This window comes from Anser anser, assembly GCF_964211835.1.
Source record: "Anser anser genome assembly, chromosome: Z".
Taxonomy (NCBI): domain Eukaryota; kingdom Metazoa; phylum Chordata; class Aves; order Anseriformes; family Anatidae; genus Anser; species Anser anser.
The window spans coordinates 84,866,649-84,886,859 of record NC_139723.1 but is presented as its reverse complement, the minus strand read 5'-3'; the positions used below and the strand labels follow the sequence as shown (position 1 = coordinate 84,886,859).

Genomic DNA, 20,211 nt, shown 5'->3' with positions numbered 1-20,211 from the left:
ATCTGGAACAGTTTGCTGGAAACGTATGAAAAGGTGATATTTTCTTAATTAGGACCTGTTAGACCAGATGTTGTACTTTCATTAAGCGGCTGTGCAGATGTAGGAGAGTTAAAAGAAGGCCAAACCCCTTTCTGTACCAAAGATGATATAATTTGGTCTCTTCCACAGTCAGGGGATGCTGTGTTGCCCGGGGTAGTACATGAACAGTAACGCAGTGCACGGACCAGGCTGCAGCTGCAGAAGATGTGAGGGGAGGAGAAAAGGCCTTTGACAGCCTCCCCGGGCTGCAAGGCAGAGGTCAGAGAGGGGAAGGGAGCTGTTGTACTTTGGATGTTCGACTTGTCACAATTTGTTTAGCGAAAAAACAGAAACATTTCCCAAAGCTTCTTTGCTGGGCTCTGGGCACATCTGTTATATATTCAGAAACTATGCTAAAATAACACTGGGGAAAAAGTTAACTCCCTAACGTCAGGCGTGGAGAAAGGAATGATATCTGCTTTTGGCTCTCAGTTTTGAAGTGTAAGGGAGAATATTTCACCCCCCAGCACATCCCCGAAGAGTTTCCCAGTAGCACCTTCAGGAGGTTATCGTGGATGCTCTGCAGTCAGGGTCTGGACGGCTCTAGGAGTGCTGCAATACCCAGCTCAGTGCCAGTGTAGCTCAGCATTCACACAACTGGCATTTTCGGGGTGAAATGCAGATTTTTAGCAGCGACGGTCTGGGTAGGACTAATGAAGATCTCAATTACCTTCCCTCTTACTTGTTGTCATCAAGCATCTGTAAGGCTGGATCCCAAGAAAAGTCAGGACACTTGGGGTCTGAGGTGCCAACAGAGCCTTGGAGAAGGTCTGCAATGGGGATGGGAGTAGGGAAAACATGACAGCCCTCCCTGGAGCCGAGGAAAAACTCGATCTCTGCGTTAAAAAATGTCTCCTAAGGAACAAAATCTCTCTTCTGTGCTTGCTGCCAATTCCACTTGATTAATCAGGTGTTTTCCTCCACTCCATTCCTAACAGCATATTTTCCCATAATTGATTTTAATCTTGCTGCAGATGATTCATTGCCTGCAAGATCGCAACTGCTCCAAAAAGTTGGAACGTTTTGCCTACAGAAACTAGTAAAATTATTGTTGGAGAGCCATGAATACCTTTCTGAGACATCAGCCCTACAAAGGTATTTGTTTTGAAAGTAATCATTGTGTGTGTTCCCTCCCGGAAAAAAAAAAGGGGGGGGGGCAGTGCTGGGCTGATTTTTCTGCTGTGGAGCTGACTGAAGTTGTCCTGCTGAAGTCCATTAGATGGTTTCAAACCAGGGGGCATTTATGTGCAATAAACCTGTTTCCCATAGCTCCCCCACCTCTGGAGAGACAGCTGCAGCAGTAAGTTTTACTCTGGGGAAAACACATTTTATAACAGCTTCCCATCCCCCAGCCAGATGGGATCAGGCTGAGGCAGCTGCAGTCCTGGTCCCGTAGGAAATGGTACAAAAAAGTGCAATTAAAATAATTAGTTAATGCCTTTTTTATCCAGCTTGATCACAAATGGGGGGGGGGGGGGGGGAAGCTTGAAATAACTATTCTACATATCAGTCCAATCTGATACTGGATGCTTCCCAGCACTGCTCTGAGCTGTCTCTAGGGCTTCAGAAGAGCTTGCAAGTGCTCGGTAGGTTTCTGCTTTAAAGATCTCTAGTACCGGTGGTAACAGGAGCAGTTTGAAGCTACTTTGCAGGTTAAAATGTCACTGTGCAAACAACAGCAACAAAAAAGTGAGTCTGAATTAATAATACTGTGATTCAGATTCTGCTTCCTCCCTTGAAAATCAAGATTGCCCCCATTCATTTCAGCACGTACTGGTTCTGAGGAAGCAGTAATGCAGAATTTGCTTGATGATTCAACTTTATGGGGGTTGTACGAATGGAAGATACCAGGCCAAATACGTCTCTGGCACAACTCAGTGAGATCTGGCATTTACCCAGTCATTAGCTGCTTGTTGTTCAAGGGTTTTTCTGCTAACCTTCAGATGGTGCGGCAAGCGAAGATTTCTTTTGTAGGCATTTTAATTCCTGTCCCTGAAGCGCTCGTAGCAAATAAAGCAGTGTACCAGGAGCTGTAGCCCCAGAGAGCTGCATTTGTTATTCTCATAGCAGGCTGGTATTCAGTTTGCGGCCAGAGACTGAAATATAACCTAAAACCAGGGCAGGTTCTCTTAACAATCACTGCTTTCGCTCTCAGATTCCATCCCAGGGTCAAATTATGCAAACAGGGATATTTTTTCATTTTATGTTCCTTACGCTGTTCCCTGCCATCCCTGTGGGGGAGCCTGGAGGTCCAGCGTCTTACCAAAGGGCACGAACATAAGGGGGGCGTTGAATAATCCATGCCTCAGGTCGTGCGAGGTGTTTTATCTCCCATCCTCCTAGCAGGTGATGACAGAATAGCCCACCTGAGGCAGTTTTGGGGTGGCTCGGACAGGGATTCTAGGGTGTTAGTGTGCGATCTGTGGAGCTGTACGATGTTCCTGGCCTTTGCACAGGCCCTCCAAGGAGTTTCTGAATCTCAGTAAACACCTTGTGTTGTGGCAGAGACTGCGTGCTGTATAACTGGGCGTTTCCTTTGAATAGTTTCATGTTTTTTCATTTTTGTTGCTTTTTTAAATTCGTTCAGTTCTAGGACAAATGCTATTTTAAAGCATCTGATTTTCTTTCCATTACTGTGCTATCTGGTAATGCAATTCCCCTCCTCTCCTCACCCCAGACCTTTTTTGGATGTTACGGGAGGGGAGGGAATATCACAGCTCCCAGCTTTGCCTCGGTTTCCTTTTGACTGCGAGGGGAGGGTTAGCAAAGGGGAGCACTAGTCATGTGGACAGAACGCCAGCAGCAAAGCTGGCATGTGTTGTTTCATTCACATGAAAGTATGTTTTATTAATTTGCTGATGATCACCTTCAGGAGCTATGAGAGAGAAAAAGGACCGGAACATTTACTTGAAATCTTGGTGAAATTCTGTAGCAAACGTCAGCTTCTGTGACGCTTTTACTGGAATTAATGTAGGCACTTTCAGCGGTTTAAATATTAAGTGGGAAATATGCATAGCTCACTTCCTAATCTTACTTATTTAGCTTTAACTGCAGTTTGTTTTCGTGCTTGGCCCTCTCACCAACTTGTAGGCATCCACCCAGGTACCCACGCAGATGCCTGTGACCGAGCTGGCCATCGCAAGCTCCCCTTATAGTGAGGACAGAGAAGGGTATATTTAGGATGTGGTTCATTTGACATAGCTTAGGAATTTACTGTAGGATGAAAAGACCTGCTAGACTCCACGGAGTGTATCGACTAAATCCCATCTAAGGGGGTTTAGCTAGGCTGTAGGCACATAAATGTACAGTGGGAACACAGTGCATCTGTGTCTAGTGCTATTAATACCTGCATATCATGGTTGCTACTATAGCAGGGACCCCATGTGATACTTCTCTGTCTTAACCAGGAGATTTCGGGGTACGTAAAGCAGTTCAGCAGGGCAGCACCTAGGGAACAGAATCCAGTGCCCAGCCAGGTGGATCCTGCTCTTGCAGTCCTCAGTGACGAAGCCATGTGTTAAAAGGCAGGAAGGTATTTTTGCCTTACGCCTGAAAAAGCATCGATGAAAGCATCGTGCATTTGTCGTTGTTACTCCTGCAATAACCCTGCAAGGCCAAGAAATGCTACGATTGCCGGCTCACAAATGCAGGAAGAGATGCTGAGAAGGGCAAAGACGCTCATCTGCATGGCATATGGAGAGTAAGGTGAGGGGAAAAGGTGCTAGATGACCCCACCGTGCCACGCAGGGATCACCATTCGAGTGCTGAAAGCAGCCATGCTTTCACAGAAGTGCTGCTTTGCCTTCCCAGGCCAGCTTGGAGATCTCAACACTGCAGCACAACTCTGCCTGAAGTCATGAAGGAAGCCTGGTGGAACACAGAGATGAGCACAAACCTCCTCCTCATTAACAAGCGATAGCTAGGGCTGTTGTCCCCCCTGGGACGAGGATAAGGATGGCTTGGCTTGTCGCCTGCTGGGACGAAATGTAGGGGTTTACATCAAGAAAAAACTGGGTAGTTCTGCAAAAATAGCATGCTAGGGAATCGTTGATGATTTTTAATTGCGTCTTTTAATATTAATAACTTATTAAAACGAATGGGGTATGAAACACTTGGAGCTGATGTTTGAAGTCAGCATGGATGGGTCTTGTTGAACTGGAGTGTGTAACTTCACGAGCAGCTGAGAAGATAATTTAAGAGGAATATGCAAGTTCCAGAGCACAGACGTGCTGTGATGGGAGAGTGGGGATAGCAAGGAAGGGCTACACACTTGAAATGAAGTTAATGACTTTCCTGCGTGTGTTAGGGAAGGGTGATGTCCTGGTTCCAGGCAGCAGCTGGTGAATTTAAGCACGTATTTAGCATTCAGAGTCAAGCTCTGTTCTCCGTAGGGCCAGTCAGAGCTGGCAGGGATTTACTGGGTGTGTGGCCCAGAGCGAGGTATGTATCCTTGGCAAGTTGGTGACCATCTAAACTAAGCTCGTGTGCTCCAGCACAGTGTTTGTTGTGAAAGCACTGATTTCTGCAGTTCCAGTAAGTTCATCTGCTTCATCAACTGGAAGGAGCAGTACTGTGGAAGGAGATACATCCTTCCTTTCCCGAACGGAGAGAGCTGCTGTGTGTAGAGATCTGAACTGCAGCTTCCTTCATTTCCAAGACAAACCTATATGAGGCAAGGGGAAAGCACCTGAACGCGAGCTGTTAGATGTTGAAGGCTGCGCCATAATTCCCTGCTGCTCTGCAAGGCCTTAGTTCTCTGTTGGTTTGTATTTGGTATGGTGCATTTTTCCAGCTGGGAAAAGGGAATGGAGAAACACCCGTCAGTGCAGTGTATGGGAGGGATGGCTCCAGGCCTGAAGGATGGAAAGCAACAAACAGGAACTCACAGACAGCAGGAAACTAGAAAGTGGTAAATTAAAAAGGGGTGAGGGATAATAGTCATATAGTCTTTCCACCTTTCTGTAAATTTCATTGTTGAACCTCAGAGCATAAGTTCAGTCAGTTTATAATGACAGCATGCAGCTGTATAACATATATGCTTCATAACCTCTTTGTCTTTGCCACAGCAAAAAAAAAAAAAAAAAAAAAAAAGGTGGGTAAGGTTTCACATGACTATTTTCCATTTTTGAAAGCAGATATTTTGTGGTTTCAATAGAAGTGAACTCATAGCATTGTCCTTGTTTGCCAGCTACTCTCATAACTGTGGGGACCCACAAATGGTAGTTTCGATTTTTATTATCTCATCAGGGAAGGTCTTTCCTCATAAATTAGTCTCCTTCTGAACCTGTGGTCCTTTCCACATAAATCTGGCATTCTGGTTCATCTTCTTACGTGCTGCACAGATTTGCAAAAGAGAAATACTGATTTGGTTGTTCCTGTGTCATCCACATCTGTGAAATGGGAATCAATATAGCATCACAAAACAAAGATCCAAAATACAGATATAATGCCTAAAATTATTAAAAAGAAAAAAAAAAAAGGCATCTACCTGATGCAGAATACCTTCACCAGTGACTTTTATCTGTTTAATATCACAACATACCGAATCATAATTTTAATTTAGATGCACTGAAGAATATGCTTATAGACTCAGCCCAAACAACAAACATGTTTTGCCGTGCTTGAATCTGAGCTTTATCTTCATTCTTTACCCAGGGCCAAAGCCTTAGTCACTCACTGCCGCTAGCTATTTTGTTGCTGCTGTTTGCTCATGCGGATCTTATTTATTGTCATTTAACAGAAACGAAAAACGCAGCTCAGAAAATACGCACCGAGAGTAATTTGTTCCCAGCAAGACCTTTTTAGCTACGCAGTAACATGAAAGTATCAAAGTGCCAGGGGAACTTCTCAAAACTAAACTGCCCTGATGCTAAAATAAGCTTTAATTGATTGAGAATTGCACCGAGCCTGACAATCTGTACCATTTATTATAATTTTTCCTTTCAAGCTTCAGATTCATGTGATTTGAAGTGACTGGATTACAGTTCCCACATACCTTCCTGCCCACGCTGCAGGAAAAAAAAAAACAAAAAGAACACCTACAAACCTCTTAGCTCCAGAGGAGTTGCTGGATACACCTGGAAGAAAACAAAAAAGCTGATTGAAAGTGAAGTTTAAATAAAGATGATGGCAATGTTCAGCAAAAACACCCCTTTTCTGGCTAAATGCCATGCTGTGCTTCCTTCTTTTCAGGGGAGAACTTTCCTGGGGTGTCTCTCCCTGTCAGAGGCATTTCTTTAACGCCTACTTGTAGGGCATTGGATCCCATCGGCCAGATGCTGTCATAACTCCTTGCATTGGGGATAACAGTGGATTGTGGATAAACTACCACTCTGTCTTCTCTCTTTAAGGTTTTTAAAGAAAAAACACAACCGAGTTGCTGTCGTCTTGGTTATTTAAATTAATAAGCTGTTGCAGGCTGTCTAGGAAAAGGTCAGCACCACCAGCAAAGGCTGCTGATAAATGTGCACAACTTTCTGGCCCGTGGAAAGGGGTCTGTACTGACTGTCAGAGCTGGGGAGGAAGCACTGGAAGCAGGAGGAATAGAGCACGTGTTAATGGGGTCAGTTACGGGGTTTCTTCTGGGCAGCGTGTTGTGGGGGATGCACGCCTGGTCAGACATCAATTAGCCATAGCTAGTGATAATTACAGCAGTGTATCAGCTGGGCTCAGGGCGCGTCTGGGTGTGCAAACGGGGAAGGAAGGTGTGGATCACTACCTTCAGCCTGGGGATGGTTTTGGACTCGCTTCAGTGTAATGGGGCTCAGGTGTGGCTGCGGTTTCCCTGGGGACCGTGCAGCGTTCAGGCAAGGATAACCCCTAGTCCCATCTCCCTGCAAGTCCTGATCTGAGTCGTAGCTCTGGACCGTTCACTGCAGCCAAGATCCAACCTCTTTGGTCTGGGGTCTGGACCTGCAGTGCTATCAGCCTCTGCTTCCAAACCTCAGTTCCTGCTCTCTGCCCAAAGGAGCTCACAAGTCCCTCCCTCACCTCGCTTTCTTGCCTGCAGAAATTATAAACCCTCATGGCAAGGACTGACTCCGCTAATGCCCAGCCACAGCACCTAGCACAGTCCTGCTCCAGGCGTGGTCTCTAAGCATGACAGAGGAATTCATTGCAGATCACAGCTCCGAAGGAAGGAATTTGGAAGGGTTGCCAGTTTTATTAATAGTCATGCCTGTAGCCACACGCACGTAAGACCGGACGCTGTGCAGAGCTAACAAGCTGGATCCACGCTGTCACAAAAGGGACAGAAGGATGTGGCTAGTGACAGTACTGCAGGAACTTTTTTGATTACTTTCTTGATTACTTTTTTGATTACTTTCTTGACAGCTGGTTGTCCATTTTTCCAATGAGCACTTCCATAGGGCCAGAAGAGCAAAATAAAGTAGATTTCAGGAAGAGTGGATATTTTTGAAGACCACAGAAGCCAGGCATATACATATACATACCTATTTATATATACTTTTTTTTTTTTTTTGAATTTATGTCGTGGACTGAAGTACGTAAGATTTAAGATTGATTCAAAAAATCACACTGTGTCTGAAAACATCCTGGCTTTGCCTGGACTAGTAGCTCAGGTAATCATGTAGACTATCCAAGACGACAGCTGTTGCATCCAGTGTGTGGTTAGTAATGTAATCCGTGCTGTAAAAGGGCATCATGAAGACTGGTATAAAAGGTCAATGCCTGGCCCACTTGGAAGTTCTTGGGATTGAAGTTGATGGTTAAATCAAGAGGTATGCACTTTATTTCATTGAATGAAAAATCAATGCAGAACTGGGGTATACAGGCGAAGGTAAATTTTCCGTAGCCTAAATCAATTTCTGTAGTAGGTGTCTTCTACATCTTGGTTATAAGTGTACAGTGTAAACTTTTTGAAGGACTTAATTGGCTTAGTATGCAGACGAATCTTTACTTCTTCCGGTTTTACCCCTATTCTGAATAGTGCAATATACTAAGATGACAAAACATATGCCAAAATCAGAGCCACAATGTTTCTGTGACATTCTTTCTGTCACATTTAATTCTGTGAATTAAATCTAACTTTATATGCCACATTTTAGGTTTTTTAATGTCTGAAATTAACATTTTTATTTTTGCTGTAAAACTGTGTTCTTAAAATAGTGGAAGAAATATAAATTGGGGTTGTCACCATTAGATAATGTGTGATCCTTATTCTGACCATAGGAAACATTTGTTCATTGCTTAACGGCTGGAATATTTTCTGGAAAAAGTAATCTCAAAACTTTCAACTGCCATTACACTTGTAATATGAGTGCGGCTGACTCCAGCACTTTTATAGGCTTTCACTGGAAAGTTTTATGCTTGTTTTTTATGAACTAAGAGGGAGTTATGACTTGCTTGGGGTAGAGTAAGTGTCACCCATAGAAACCCCCCAGCCCCTGTACGGTTCTGGCAACACCTCAGTCCTGTTGGTTTGATGCTAAATCCAGGGCTCCCATGTGGTGCCCCGAAATCGAGCTGATGCTTTTAACAGATGATTCCCGTAAAAGCAATTTGATTCTGTTTCTTTTTTCCCTACCGTGAAACTGAGCTTCCATCATTCTGAGTGATTTGCAAGGTTCTTGTGAGCATTTGCAGGATCATAAAACTCAAGTGACACTGCCTATATTTTCTAGAAATCTGGAAACGCCACTGGGAGAGCAAGGCTTCGCCTAGCATCGAGCTCTGCTTAATTTTGCACTTTGACACACTTTTTAGCAATCCCTGCTATATAAGCAACTGTTAATAGTGAATGTGCAGAACAATAGCTGTGGTGTTAGAGCTTCCTACTAGCGAGAAGACCTCATTCCTTTTCCAACCAAGATATTGTCAGCAGTATAAAAAAAGAGTTATTTTGTTCATGGAGGTAACTTCTCCGCCCGTACCCATGAGAGCCATAGTTAGAGGGAAATTGTATGATGATGTAATGGATATCCAGTGTACAGACCATACGTTATCCTCAGGACGTGTCCTCCAATCCAGGCAGCTCCACAGGTAGCTCTGGTGCCAGCATGGCCCTTGTCATCCCCTTGTGCCTTTGCCTAGCTCTGGAGGAAATAAACATTTACAGCTTAGCTGTATCCTTTCAGCTTCCTTTAATATCCCAGTTTAGACATACCGATTAATGGTAGTAATGGGGACTAAACATTGTGTTAAGCACTAGATTATGCTAATGAATTCATGTTTGATATCTGCAAAAGAATTAATATTGATAAGCATATGTTTATGAGTTTCATGTTCAGCAAAACCTTCCAGGCATATACCTATGTGGCAGTGCTTTGCAAGATCAGGGATCTAGCAGCTGACACAAGCATTATAGAAACTGTAAGTAGACTAGATTTATTTTTTTTTATTTAGAGAAAAAAGAAGATAGTAGATGAGATGTAAACACTGTTCTAATAGAGCCTTATGAAGCTCCTAATACTCTGCTGTGTGAAGTTCTTTAATCTTTATTAACAGTCATGAAGAAGAGTGGAGAGTGGCTGAGCAGGCAGGAAGAGAAAAATTCCTGAAGGAGAATGTGAAGCATGTTTTGCTTTACTCTGAGCTTGTATGATCCTGTGAGTTTAATATACTCAGTTATGTGTACCATGATTTAAACAACCAACAAGACAGATCCTGCTATCCAAGACACCAAATGCCCTTGCTTTCTGCTGAAACGAGAGTGCATAATCAGTCAAACTCTGATTGAAATGACAGGTTCAGTGAAAGATACTTATGGAAATTCCCAGTCAGACCTGCCTATCAGTGGCGAATTTCTCTGTTTCATTTGCATTACAAAATAAACTGCAGTTCAGAAATAAGGACTGCATGTTGTCCTTTCAGCAGAGGAGTGTTTGTCACCTGCGTGGGAGAAGTAGAGCCTGATGCCTACCTCTTGCTGCTGTAGCTTTCCTTGTGTGGAGCTCAATGGTTAGCCAGGATTTCTTTGTCTTTGCTATTCAATTTTAAGTTCTTAAAAAAAAAAATCATTTCTGCTTCATGTGGACAGAGCAAACAATGAGCTCCCAGTGGAAGGTATCACTGTCTGGAGCATGTTCATATTTGTGTTACAGGGCTCAGGGTCTCGCTGCTCAGGCTGGAGGAGTTTCTTGTGATGGATTATCTCTGATGGTATTTAGCAGGCAGCTCACATACAACAAACAAAGGCCGGCAGTGTTTAAGACAGATGTCTTCCAGCAGCTTAATACACAGAGATGGGGCTACAAGCAGTTCCATTTTGCCACTTTCGTTTTTAGCCTCTGAAGTCCATAGTTCAACAAATTATATAGGAATACCCTTCTTGAGCTTGTCCCTATCATGCAGCTTACGTCTCTGTCATCATCTCATGAGAGGTATTTTTGAGTAGCTGATACTTGCTAAGTGATACCCCATTCCCTGGTGATGGAAGAGATCTGATTTACTGCGTGGTGTTAATTACTGGCTCTGGCATGATGCTGAGTACAGCATGGTGTGGTGTGGCCCCCCTATATGTTACCTATAGTGTCACTGCAGTTACATGGCATGTGGCAGAGGCCGTGCCTGTGTGACTAGCAGATGGGGCTGCAAGCAGCACCTGATGCCCAGTTGTGCCCATCAAATCCGTGTTTGCAACATGACTTACTATGAAATCCATTTCCCCAGGCCCCTCTCACATTCTGGAGGGGCTCTTTTCCTGCCCATTGCTTGCTTAAGTGCAGAGTATAAAAGCATTAAATTTTTTTTTTTTTCTCTTTGACTTGCTGCAAAGGCCTGATGCTTGTGAGGGAGGCCCTTAGCTGACAAGTCAAACTCTCAAAAGGCCCCTGGGAGCAGGTGCTGGCACCACTACTCATTCAGCCCTTCTGCACACACCGTGTGGCTGGTTTCACTCCCAACAAATAGCGCAGGCAACCTTGAGTGTCCTTTGAAAATCTGTCAATGGACATCTTATTTCTTTCTGCTTGCACAGAACTGCTCTGCTTTCAGTTCCGCGATGTAATTGTAGTACTGGGTTGAAGGCTGCAAACAGATTTCTTCTACATGTGACATCAGGAGTGGTACCTGTGCAAGATTTGGCACAGGAAGACCTCTCCGTTTATATATCTTTATGCTTTGCTTATTGCCTTAGGGATGCAGCTGTCCTGCACATAAGCATCTATATATCATATCATGTCTTCTGGCCAGCTCTGATACAGCAGGGAAGGATGAGAAGACTCAGCAAACCAAAGAGTGACTGACAGTATATGGTGATTTGAGGCAGTTCACTGCAGTTCAAGCTGATTTTTAGTCCAGGATGAGCAATAGCTGCCAGACCCATGAGCTTGGTGCACTATCTCAAGAGCAAATCACTTTGAATGGAGGGGAATAGAGTTTTTCACCAAAACCTAGATGATTATTAAAATCTGCAAAACTGGCATTGCACCCACAGAAGGGCAGAAGTAGCCAAATTCTGCTCAGAGATACTTTGTTGTTATCTTAACTCCTGGAGCAACTGAGACACATTTCTCAGCAAGGATTTTCAAAGCTATCAGTGAAAATCCAACAAAACAAAACATTAAGTACCTTTTCCTACATGTGTCCTTCCTGGCCTCATTTCTCAGCTTCCTCAAGCAAATCTGCCTGTGTAGTATCTGTTGGGGTCCTAGCCTGGGACTTCTGATAGCCACACTGCTTTTTGTTACGGTGGAGAAAGAGGGTATGTGATGTAAGGGGTATGGTTCCTATACAGAAAGGTTGTAGTGTTATATGGGGTTACACAAACCGATTGTTTAAGCAACGTATTTGGCCCTGCAGCTGGTGAGTTTGATGAGAGGGAATTAAACTGCTGCTGCTATTTAGTTTGCAGTCCCCCAGTATGCGGGTTATTCCCAGTACAATGTGTTATTCCCAGTACAGTGGAGGCCTGTGCATCCACGTCAGTTATTTTCCTATCCAGAATATTGTTTTTCTTCTGACCCCAAACCATGCAATGCTGGGAGAGTGTTTCCAAGGAAAGTATTGCACTGTCCTTGCCTCCTTCTTCTGCTTTTCCCTCTGCATCCATCCCTGGCCACTGGCAGGGACAGGGCGCTGGGCTGGATAATCCTTGACCCGACCCAGGCTGACCACGGTTGTTATATGCACAGGTGGTAGCGGAAGCCTCTAGCAGGGCTCACAATGCAGGTGTGGGAGCTTTGGAAGGGACCGAAGGGGGTATGGGAGGCGGGATCCCTGCACCTTCTCCGCAAAGTCAAGGGAGTCCGAAGGGCTCGAGCTCCCCTGGGGGTTCCTGCCTGCAGAAGGTCAGCGTGACCAGGTCCTATTAAATGCTCTTGTACTGCCTTAGTTCATGCTGAGGACTATTCCTGGCTTCAGGAACTGGGCTGACCAGGTTGCACAAAGTTACCTTTGGTCCTTTGTCCTATGCAGCACCAAGTGCAGCTGAGACAAAGTCCGGAAAGAGTCCCTGCTTGCTGCTCGCACAGCTGGGCAGCTGGTGCACCAGAACATTTTGCATACGCTGATTTAGCTGTTGGAAAATTTACTCCAGTAAAGATCTTCCTGTTGCCTTAGACAAGGGATTTTTTTTCCATGTTTTGTTGTCAGAATCCTTATCTCCATCTGTTACTGGGGCAAAACAAGCTCCTAGCCCTGACATCTCATTCATGGTTAAAGCTTGCATTGTAACTTACTTTAAGAAGCTGAAGGCTGGGGGCAGATTTTGCTCTCACTAAGGCTGGCAAGAAAACTGCCCTTGATTTCCCTGGGAGCAGGATTGAGCCCCTCCTGACAAAGGGGAGATTTTAGAGGAGCTGTGATGGTCGTGGACAAGGTCTTGTTGCTTTGTCCTTTCAAAAGAGAACGGTTCCCGGTGGAGGAACAATCAGAATATTTGTCTCTTTAAATGAATGGCTCTCAGAGCCTGCACCGAGAGGCAGTCTCCCTCTCTGCGGCTGTGAGGCTACTCAGAGCCTCCAATAAATCAGCATGCAGGAGCTGAGAGCTCTGTCCTTGAAGAGATGCACAGTGACCTTGCTTACGCTTACTCTGGAGGAATAACCAGGGGAAAAATAGGAGCCCAGAGAGCGAGCAGTGTCCAACCAAAGGCATCGCATTCTGCATGCAAATGCTCCGGTACCGAAGGCAGGGTTCGGACAGCATGCTGCTTCTCAAAATGCAGCTTTCCTGCTAGCCTGACCAGATTGCTGCTGTTGTTTTTTTTGCAGGAGATTGAATGAAATCCTCACGATCATTACATGCTTGTTCAATAATAGCACACCCCAGTCACGTCTCCTCGCAGGCACATTTCGTTGGAATCACTGAGCAGAAGCAAAGAGGAGCTGACGACTATGTGTTTCCAACGCGGGTTGCCGGCGCCCTGTGTTTGCCATTGGCTGCAGTTTTCTGGTTTATTTGCAGCTTCCCCCATCTGGAATATGAAAATGGGATTGAAGTAGATAATTGCTAGCAGCGGGTTTTCGAGAGAGGCTTAGAGGGAGCAGAATGCCTTTCGCACAGCACAGCCTGCCTGCGCTGGAAGAGCTCTGAGAGGTGATTTTAGATGTTCCCCACGTCTGAATCTCCTGGAAACTTTACCGTGGAAGCGAGCCGTTGCGCACAATCCTGGAGCTCACATCCAAAAGGGGCAAGGAAGGGGCAGCAGGGCCGAACAATGGGATACGTTGTCCTTGGATTGCTCAGAGAAAAGCCAGCAAACGTTCCCCTCGGCTTCCCAGCAAAAAGGGCGTGAAGGGGACAATGAACTGAATTTTCCCCAGCGGAGCTTCAGTGGCCTTTCAGAAGGATGGGATACACTGACCCTTCGTCAAGCAGGGATTTGCTGGGAAACAGAACTTTGTTCTTCATATTCATCTGCGCCTTTGCCGTGGTCACCTTGCTGCAGCAGATCCTCTACGGGAGAAACTATCTCAAAAGGTAAGGGGGGTGGGAAGGAACTGGAAAAGTTGTTTGATGGGACTGGAGGGAGGCAGAGATCGAGCCTCACCATTACACCGGTTCAAACCACTTCCCGGTGTTGCACTGACAATATTAATAGGTTGTCAGTCTGGGAGAGCACATCTGGTGTCTGTAATGTCTGATAGATTATTAATAACCGGGAACGGTGGGCAGGTTGGCATATAATGACTTGTGTGTTTCTTAGATTGTGGTTTAATCCTCAGCTATTATTAAAATCTAGGTCTTACTTAAGCTACACTGACTTGTATCACCTGAGTATCTGCCCCAATCAGACCCTGCCATATAGGCTTTTCACCCTACGTAAATTCAAGCTGGAATGCCTTGAGAGGTTGAATTAAGGCAGCGTGGTCATTGGCTAAACTTTAGAGTCATTAGAAACAAACATGATGCAGTTCCCAAAATCAATAGTAGCAATCCTAGTGTTCCAAATATCAGAGAGAGCACTTTATTTTTGCACTGCTGTATTCTCATGAATTTACTGCTGAGACTGCTTTATTGTAGAGCACATCAGCCTTTGATCTGCAAGTGGTCCTGCTCTTAGTACAGCAAGCACCAGTGGGGATCTACGAGTATTTAACCTTGACCCACGCAGAGTTTATTTTACTGAAATCTAGTTGGAAGAGTTGTGGCTTGTATGATTTTATTTAAAGCCTGTTTCTCTTACAGGCTTGGAGGTAAGTGGGTTTCAGTAGTGTAGGCAGCTGCTGTGGAATTTTTTAGTGGAATTTAGCTGAAATTTGCCAAAAGAGATCAATGGTTTGGTTCTTGCCAGGTTTGCAACTCATGTAGTTGCTTGCCTTGTGCCAAGAGCAAGCAAAATGCTGACAAATCAGCAAATGTTTCTCACTGAGGGGGGGATAGCAAGCATGATATTAATATGTATAGACAGGAGTGTTGTAGATTAGCCAGGAGCAATTTGTGTGCCCTGTGAAGCCTTGACTGAGGGACTCTGGTGTTTTGGGTACCTCACTGCCAGAAAGACGTGGCTCAGTTGGAAGGAACCAAAGGATAGCAGCAGGTGTAGAAAACATGGCAAATAGCTGGGCTTATTTGCCTTGGGGAAAATCGAGGGGAGACATGGTAACTGTCTTGAAATACCCAGTTTCTGCGAACATGAGGGTAATGAACACATCTCTCTGACGACTCCTGAGATGACAAGAAGTGGTGAGCTTAAGTTACAGCACGAAAGATTTGTGTTTAACCATGAGGGAAAGCTTTTAAAGATTTAAAGGATAAAGCTAGCTAAAAAAGCATAAAATCTCCATCTTTGGGGTCTTCTGGGACCCATTAGGTAGACTAGGGTAGTACTGAGCTGCCTTGTCGAGAGGATGACTCAATGGCCAACTGAGGTCTCATCTCACCTTCCTTTCTCAGTTTTTCCCATTTGTCCTAGAGACCTTGCAGCCAGTACTTTCTTTCCTATGTGTAAATGAATGCAACAGGATAAGAGCACTGAAAAATAAATCTGAAGTATAGGTTGAAATGAAAAATAGCCGAGTAAAATTAAAATGGTGAGAAGATACAACTATAACCCTTCCACTGAGTGATCTCTGTGGCAGTCTCTGTCCTGCCTCATACCCTGGGAGCATCTCCTGTTGTCAGAGGCTAGCAGGGAATGGAAAAAAGGGTGATGTACAATTCCCAGATGTGCTAGGAAAAAGTTTGGTTTCCAGCACTGCCATACCGGGGCTCAAGGAGGGAGGTGTGCCTACATTTTGTCTCTTTGACCGCAAACCACTGTTTATTTAATTTTTTTCATTCCGGCTTGTAACGATTTGTCATTTTTCCTTCTTTTTTATTGCATGGAAAAGTCTCAAAGAGGGTTTCCCCCTCACTCAGTGCAGGGAGAAAGCACTGATCCTCCTTTCTGCTGGGAAGTGGTAGTTCCTGTCCATCATGGAAATAAAAATGCAGGATGTGGCAGTGTCAGGCAGCCAGTTATTAACGATATAAAAGTCATTTACCTGCCAGCCTACATCGTTACCTTAATATCATCATGAAGCCACTTCTTCACTTTTTCTTTCCCTGAAGAACACTGCAGTGACTGTTCCCAGGTTGGTTTTCTGCCGGCTGCTCCATGCAGGGCTAGCTGTAACCTTTGCTGGGTCTCTCCTTCCACAAACCTCCCGCATCCGGTGCCCTGCTAGAAGCTGATGCCGGCTGCGAGGCTCCTTGGACGCGTTGTAGCGTGCACCCCCAGGGACCGTGGTGGAGCTGGTGGTTTTGGAGAGCCTCCTTGCAGAGGGGAAGTGGTATATTTATAGTTTCAGTGCCGCTTGCCAAGCTGGAGCTTGGGGACACTGCCTAAACCTAAAGCCATTCACTCGCTAGGGTTCAACAGCAATAACAGGCCTCCGGGCCTCTTCCCAAGGCAGCGGGAAGGAATTCAATAGTATATTTAGAGAAACCTGAAAATTGCCCTGAAATAATATTCCAGTAAATGTACGGTGCTAAATAGAGCACAGGGCTGGCTTGTTTCTCTGCAAGGAGATGGGGGAAGTGGCTGAAGGCCAGCGAGGCCTAAAGCAAACAGCTGAAACCAGCAGCTCGGGCACAGCGCAGGGGAATGCAGAGAAGGGGCTGGTCCCAGTAAGTGACACGGACATCTTCATGGAAGAGAGATGGAAAGAAGAAGGGAATGAGCCGGTTTTATTGCCATAAACCCTCCGAAGCTCCCCGTGGGGGTGCCGTGGAGGCTGGTGGTCCTGCATCCACCTGTGGCCTGGCTGCAGGGACAGCGGGCCTGCAGGCAGGAGAGGATGCTCCAGGAAAGAAACTCTGGTCAGAGGAATTCGAGAAGGGGTCCACCCTCCGGTCAGGTCCTCTCTTTCCCTTTAATGAGCCATTAATGAGCTCCTGGTGTCACCGGGCAAACGGGAGAACACAGAGATCAGATTTCTAGGTATTCACACATTTTTCACCCACTGTATAATGTTCTCCGCTCCTTTGCCTGCTGTTTTATAATATGCTACTGGAAAGCTGAATCCTGCCCCTTTTCCCCCCCTTTTTCCTTTTGGCTTTTCTTCCTCTTTCCCATCCTTTAGCAGAATGAATGTCAGTCCTCTCAGCAAGGCCAGTCTCTCGTCCCCATAACAGCTAACGTCTTAACAAGAGACTTAAACTCCATGCTGGAGAATAACTTCAGGAGCTCTGGTCTCTGTAGCTCCTGATCCTGAGTAAAAAGGATGATGAAATGAGATATAATTAAGGGACTTTAATACGAATCTCTGGGGTAATTATTTTTATTTTAGGATTAATATGATGATTAAAAATCCGCTGCATTGATCTGTTAAAGTACGTTAAATGCCGTGCACTTCCGCTTAAATCCAGAGCTGCTCCTTGCTTTTGTATTGACTCATCTTTTGCCTTTGAATCAGACGCTCAGCTGAGGGCTGGCCTTTTTTTTTTTTTTTTTGTGAGCTCTTGTTTGGCCAGCAGGGAATAATCCTGGATTACATCAGGAAACTGCCACTAGTGTAAAAACTGTCAAAATCGTCCCTGTCCTCATCCTTCAACCTGTTGCGTGGAAGAAATCAATAGGACTGTCCTTGCTTGCTTTGGCAAGGGAAAAATACCAGACTAATGCTTTGTTATATGCCTATTTTCTGCTGGCAGAGTTCACTAAATGTTGTTTTTCTAACAGCCTGACTTCCTCCCAGACTGAGAGTCAGCTGAAGAGGTGAATTTAAAAACACTTTTGAGCCAAGAGGAACACATTTTCAAAGCTATTGAAGACTTAAACAGAGATTACCCTAGAGTCTGTCAGAGGGGGCATGTACAAAACCTCAAAGACTAACTCAGCGAGAAACAGCAAATCTTCCCTTGCAGGCAGACTGCATTATTTGAGACCATCCTGAGACTGTGTATCCCAGGTTAATGCTCTTCTTGTTGCAGGGTATTCCCGAGAGTGTTTCAAGGTCTTATGGAGAGTAGGGAGCTGGCATCCCCACCTTGCCTAACTAACCTTGCAAGGACAGGGAGCTGAACCAGCTCCCTGGGAGGCTGGAGGTGGCAATGGGATGAAGCAGGGGGCTGTTAGAATAACTCACCTGCTGCCACAGCCATTATTGCTGGTTGTCCCATTCCCTTATTTGTTGTTGGTGGTGGTTGTTCTACATAATGCTCCTGTCTCCCCACATGAGTTAAAATTAGAGAGCTCACAAGTACCTGGCATGTGAATTAAAGCTCTGCAAAAGTCTGCAGACACAGCTCTGTTGAAGGCTGCAACAGAGGCTTTTGTTGTGAAAAGTATCCCGAAGCCAAAATCCTATCCTCAGCTACCTGAAGGTAGCTTTAAGTGTTTTTTAAAGTTTTTTTCCGACTCATAATTTCCATTTGCTTTGAAAGAAAAGCAGCAAGTGGCTAAAGTTTTAGTACCAGAGCATGGAGGCATGTTACTTCTTCTACCAAACTCCCTGGCAGATCTCCTTAATGCAGAAAACAGGTGTTGAAACCCTGCTCCCTGTAGACTTGCTTTATTTCTAGCACCTCCGCTGTTAAGATGCGAAAATGCAGAAGAGCTAGTCCCTGAATTGCCAGTCCTTGTCCATTCCCCGGATGACAGTAATTTAAGGTAATGCAAGTCAGTTATTCCAGTATTTTACATGTGCAAATTGCATTATCCTGAGTGTGACATTCTGTGCTGCGTCACACTGATCCTTCCTGAGCTCAAGCCGTGGGTGCTGTGAGTCGCCGCAGGGTGCCCTGCAGACATTTAGTCCCTGGTCCAGTTCCCCGCGAGCCCACCCCGCACAGCAGTGGTTGGCTTGTGTAGGGTTGGGATCATGTTGGGCTGTAGAAGCTCTGCAGAGCTTCATGCCCTGCAGGGGTGGATCACAGGTGTCCCATTTACCGGCCAAGAGGTGACCATCACTGCCATCACTGTCACTGATCCACAGGACACCCAGCAGCAGCTTGCATCAGTCAGGGATCTAGGCCTGTTTTTGTCCATTCAAACAGCTCTTTTTAGATATTTGGCTTAATATCTAGGCTGCTCTTTTTGGATATTTGGCTTAATATCTAGGCTGGCTCTGCTTTCTGTACTTTACACACATCTGTTGCCTTTGTACGACAGTCGTGGTCGAGTTTTCCCAACGCTCAGCATTCAACACCTGTGAACTAAACTATTCATCCAAAGGAGTTTGAAACCCATTCCATATCTTTCAAAAGCATCTCTGTTATAACCTGCCATCAACTTGCTTTATCTCATTTTGAAAAAAATGGGTGCTTCCTTCTACATGTATGGGCAGGTACAGAGCTCAGACTTCCCTGTGTAGAACAAAATTTCTGCCAAACCCAAAACTTCTGCTTGGAGTCGTGCTACACTGTGTTCCCGCACAGCTCTGGCTGTGAGCGATCACGTCAGGGCCACTGCTCACCTCGGTGGCCACTGTTGAAGATGTCCTGTTGATTTGGTCTTCAATTTTTGAACTGATAGGAGTTTCTTGATTGTTCTTACTCTTGCTGAATGCTGTTCAGACCAAATTGCCATGCAAAGCTCTGTATTTTCATACTTTCACTGTGCCTCATTCTTACCCTTGATTGCTTTTTCATTTCATTTCTTGTTTCTTAATTCAAGTGTACTCATTGCTCAGCAGTCCATGCTTCCCTCAGGCAAATTACGGACTTAACCTCCCATTTCTTTGAGGAGTCCTTGCCCTCCATTGCTTGCATCCATTTTGCATTTTCATCAGCCCTGCCGATAGCCACTGTCCTTCCACGCCCTTTTTATGTAGTTAGTTTCATGCGTTAGCTCTTGTGATGGAAACCTTAAAAGCAATGTCCATCGCTGTAGTTTCATGGCACTTCCCATAAGAAAAAATACAGCCAAGCTTTTCACAGTCCCAGATGAAAATCTTGACTGTTCAACAGCATGGAAGGCTTGCACACATGGAGAGAGCGAATCTTGCCTACTCATGTGGCTGACACAGAGTATGAGCACAGTGCCTTTATCAAGCATTTTTTGTGTAATCTTCCACCCAAACCCTTAGCACAACTGGGGCTCGGTGGTTATGTTTACACTGAAGAATACAGCACAGTTTAGGGACACTTGACCTTGTAGTAAATATATCAGCTTTGGAAACATGACTTGCAAAGCAATTAGCTCATTCAGGTCTTTAGTGCCCTGGTGAGACTGCTTGTGGTACCCATGCTGTGTCAGGTGTCTTTGCACTGAGCTGCAGTTTCAAGTGTCAGAATTTGCTGGCATCT

At 45.1% G+C, this 20,211-nt stretch overlaps 1 protein-coding gene across 8 annotated transcripts in view; it reads left to right on the top strand.

The window, feature by feature from the left end:
- Window positions 1–20,211, top strand: part of ST8SIA5 (ST8 alpha-N-acetyl-neuraminide alpha-2,8-sialyltransferase 5) — a 76,369-nt gene that overhangs the window by 18,403 nt on the left and 37,755 nt on the right. For 7 of the 8 annotated variants that reach the window (XM_083818864.1, XM_083818868.1, XM_083818862.1 and 4 more), the window contains one exon: window positions 13,251–13,959. In XM_083818864.1, coding sequence (XP_083674990.1) covers window positions 13,829–13,959 — 131 coding nt within the window. In that variant the 5' untranslated portion in view covers window positions 13,251–13,828. Of the gene's footprint in view, window positions 1–1,052; window positions 1,174–13,250; window positions 13,960–20,211 lie in introns of all 8 variants that reach the window. The other variant, XM_083818866.1, reaches the window with a different exon arrangement.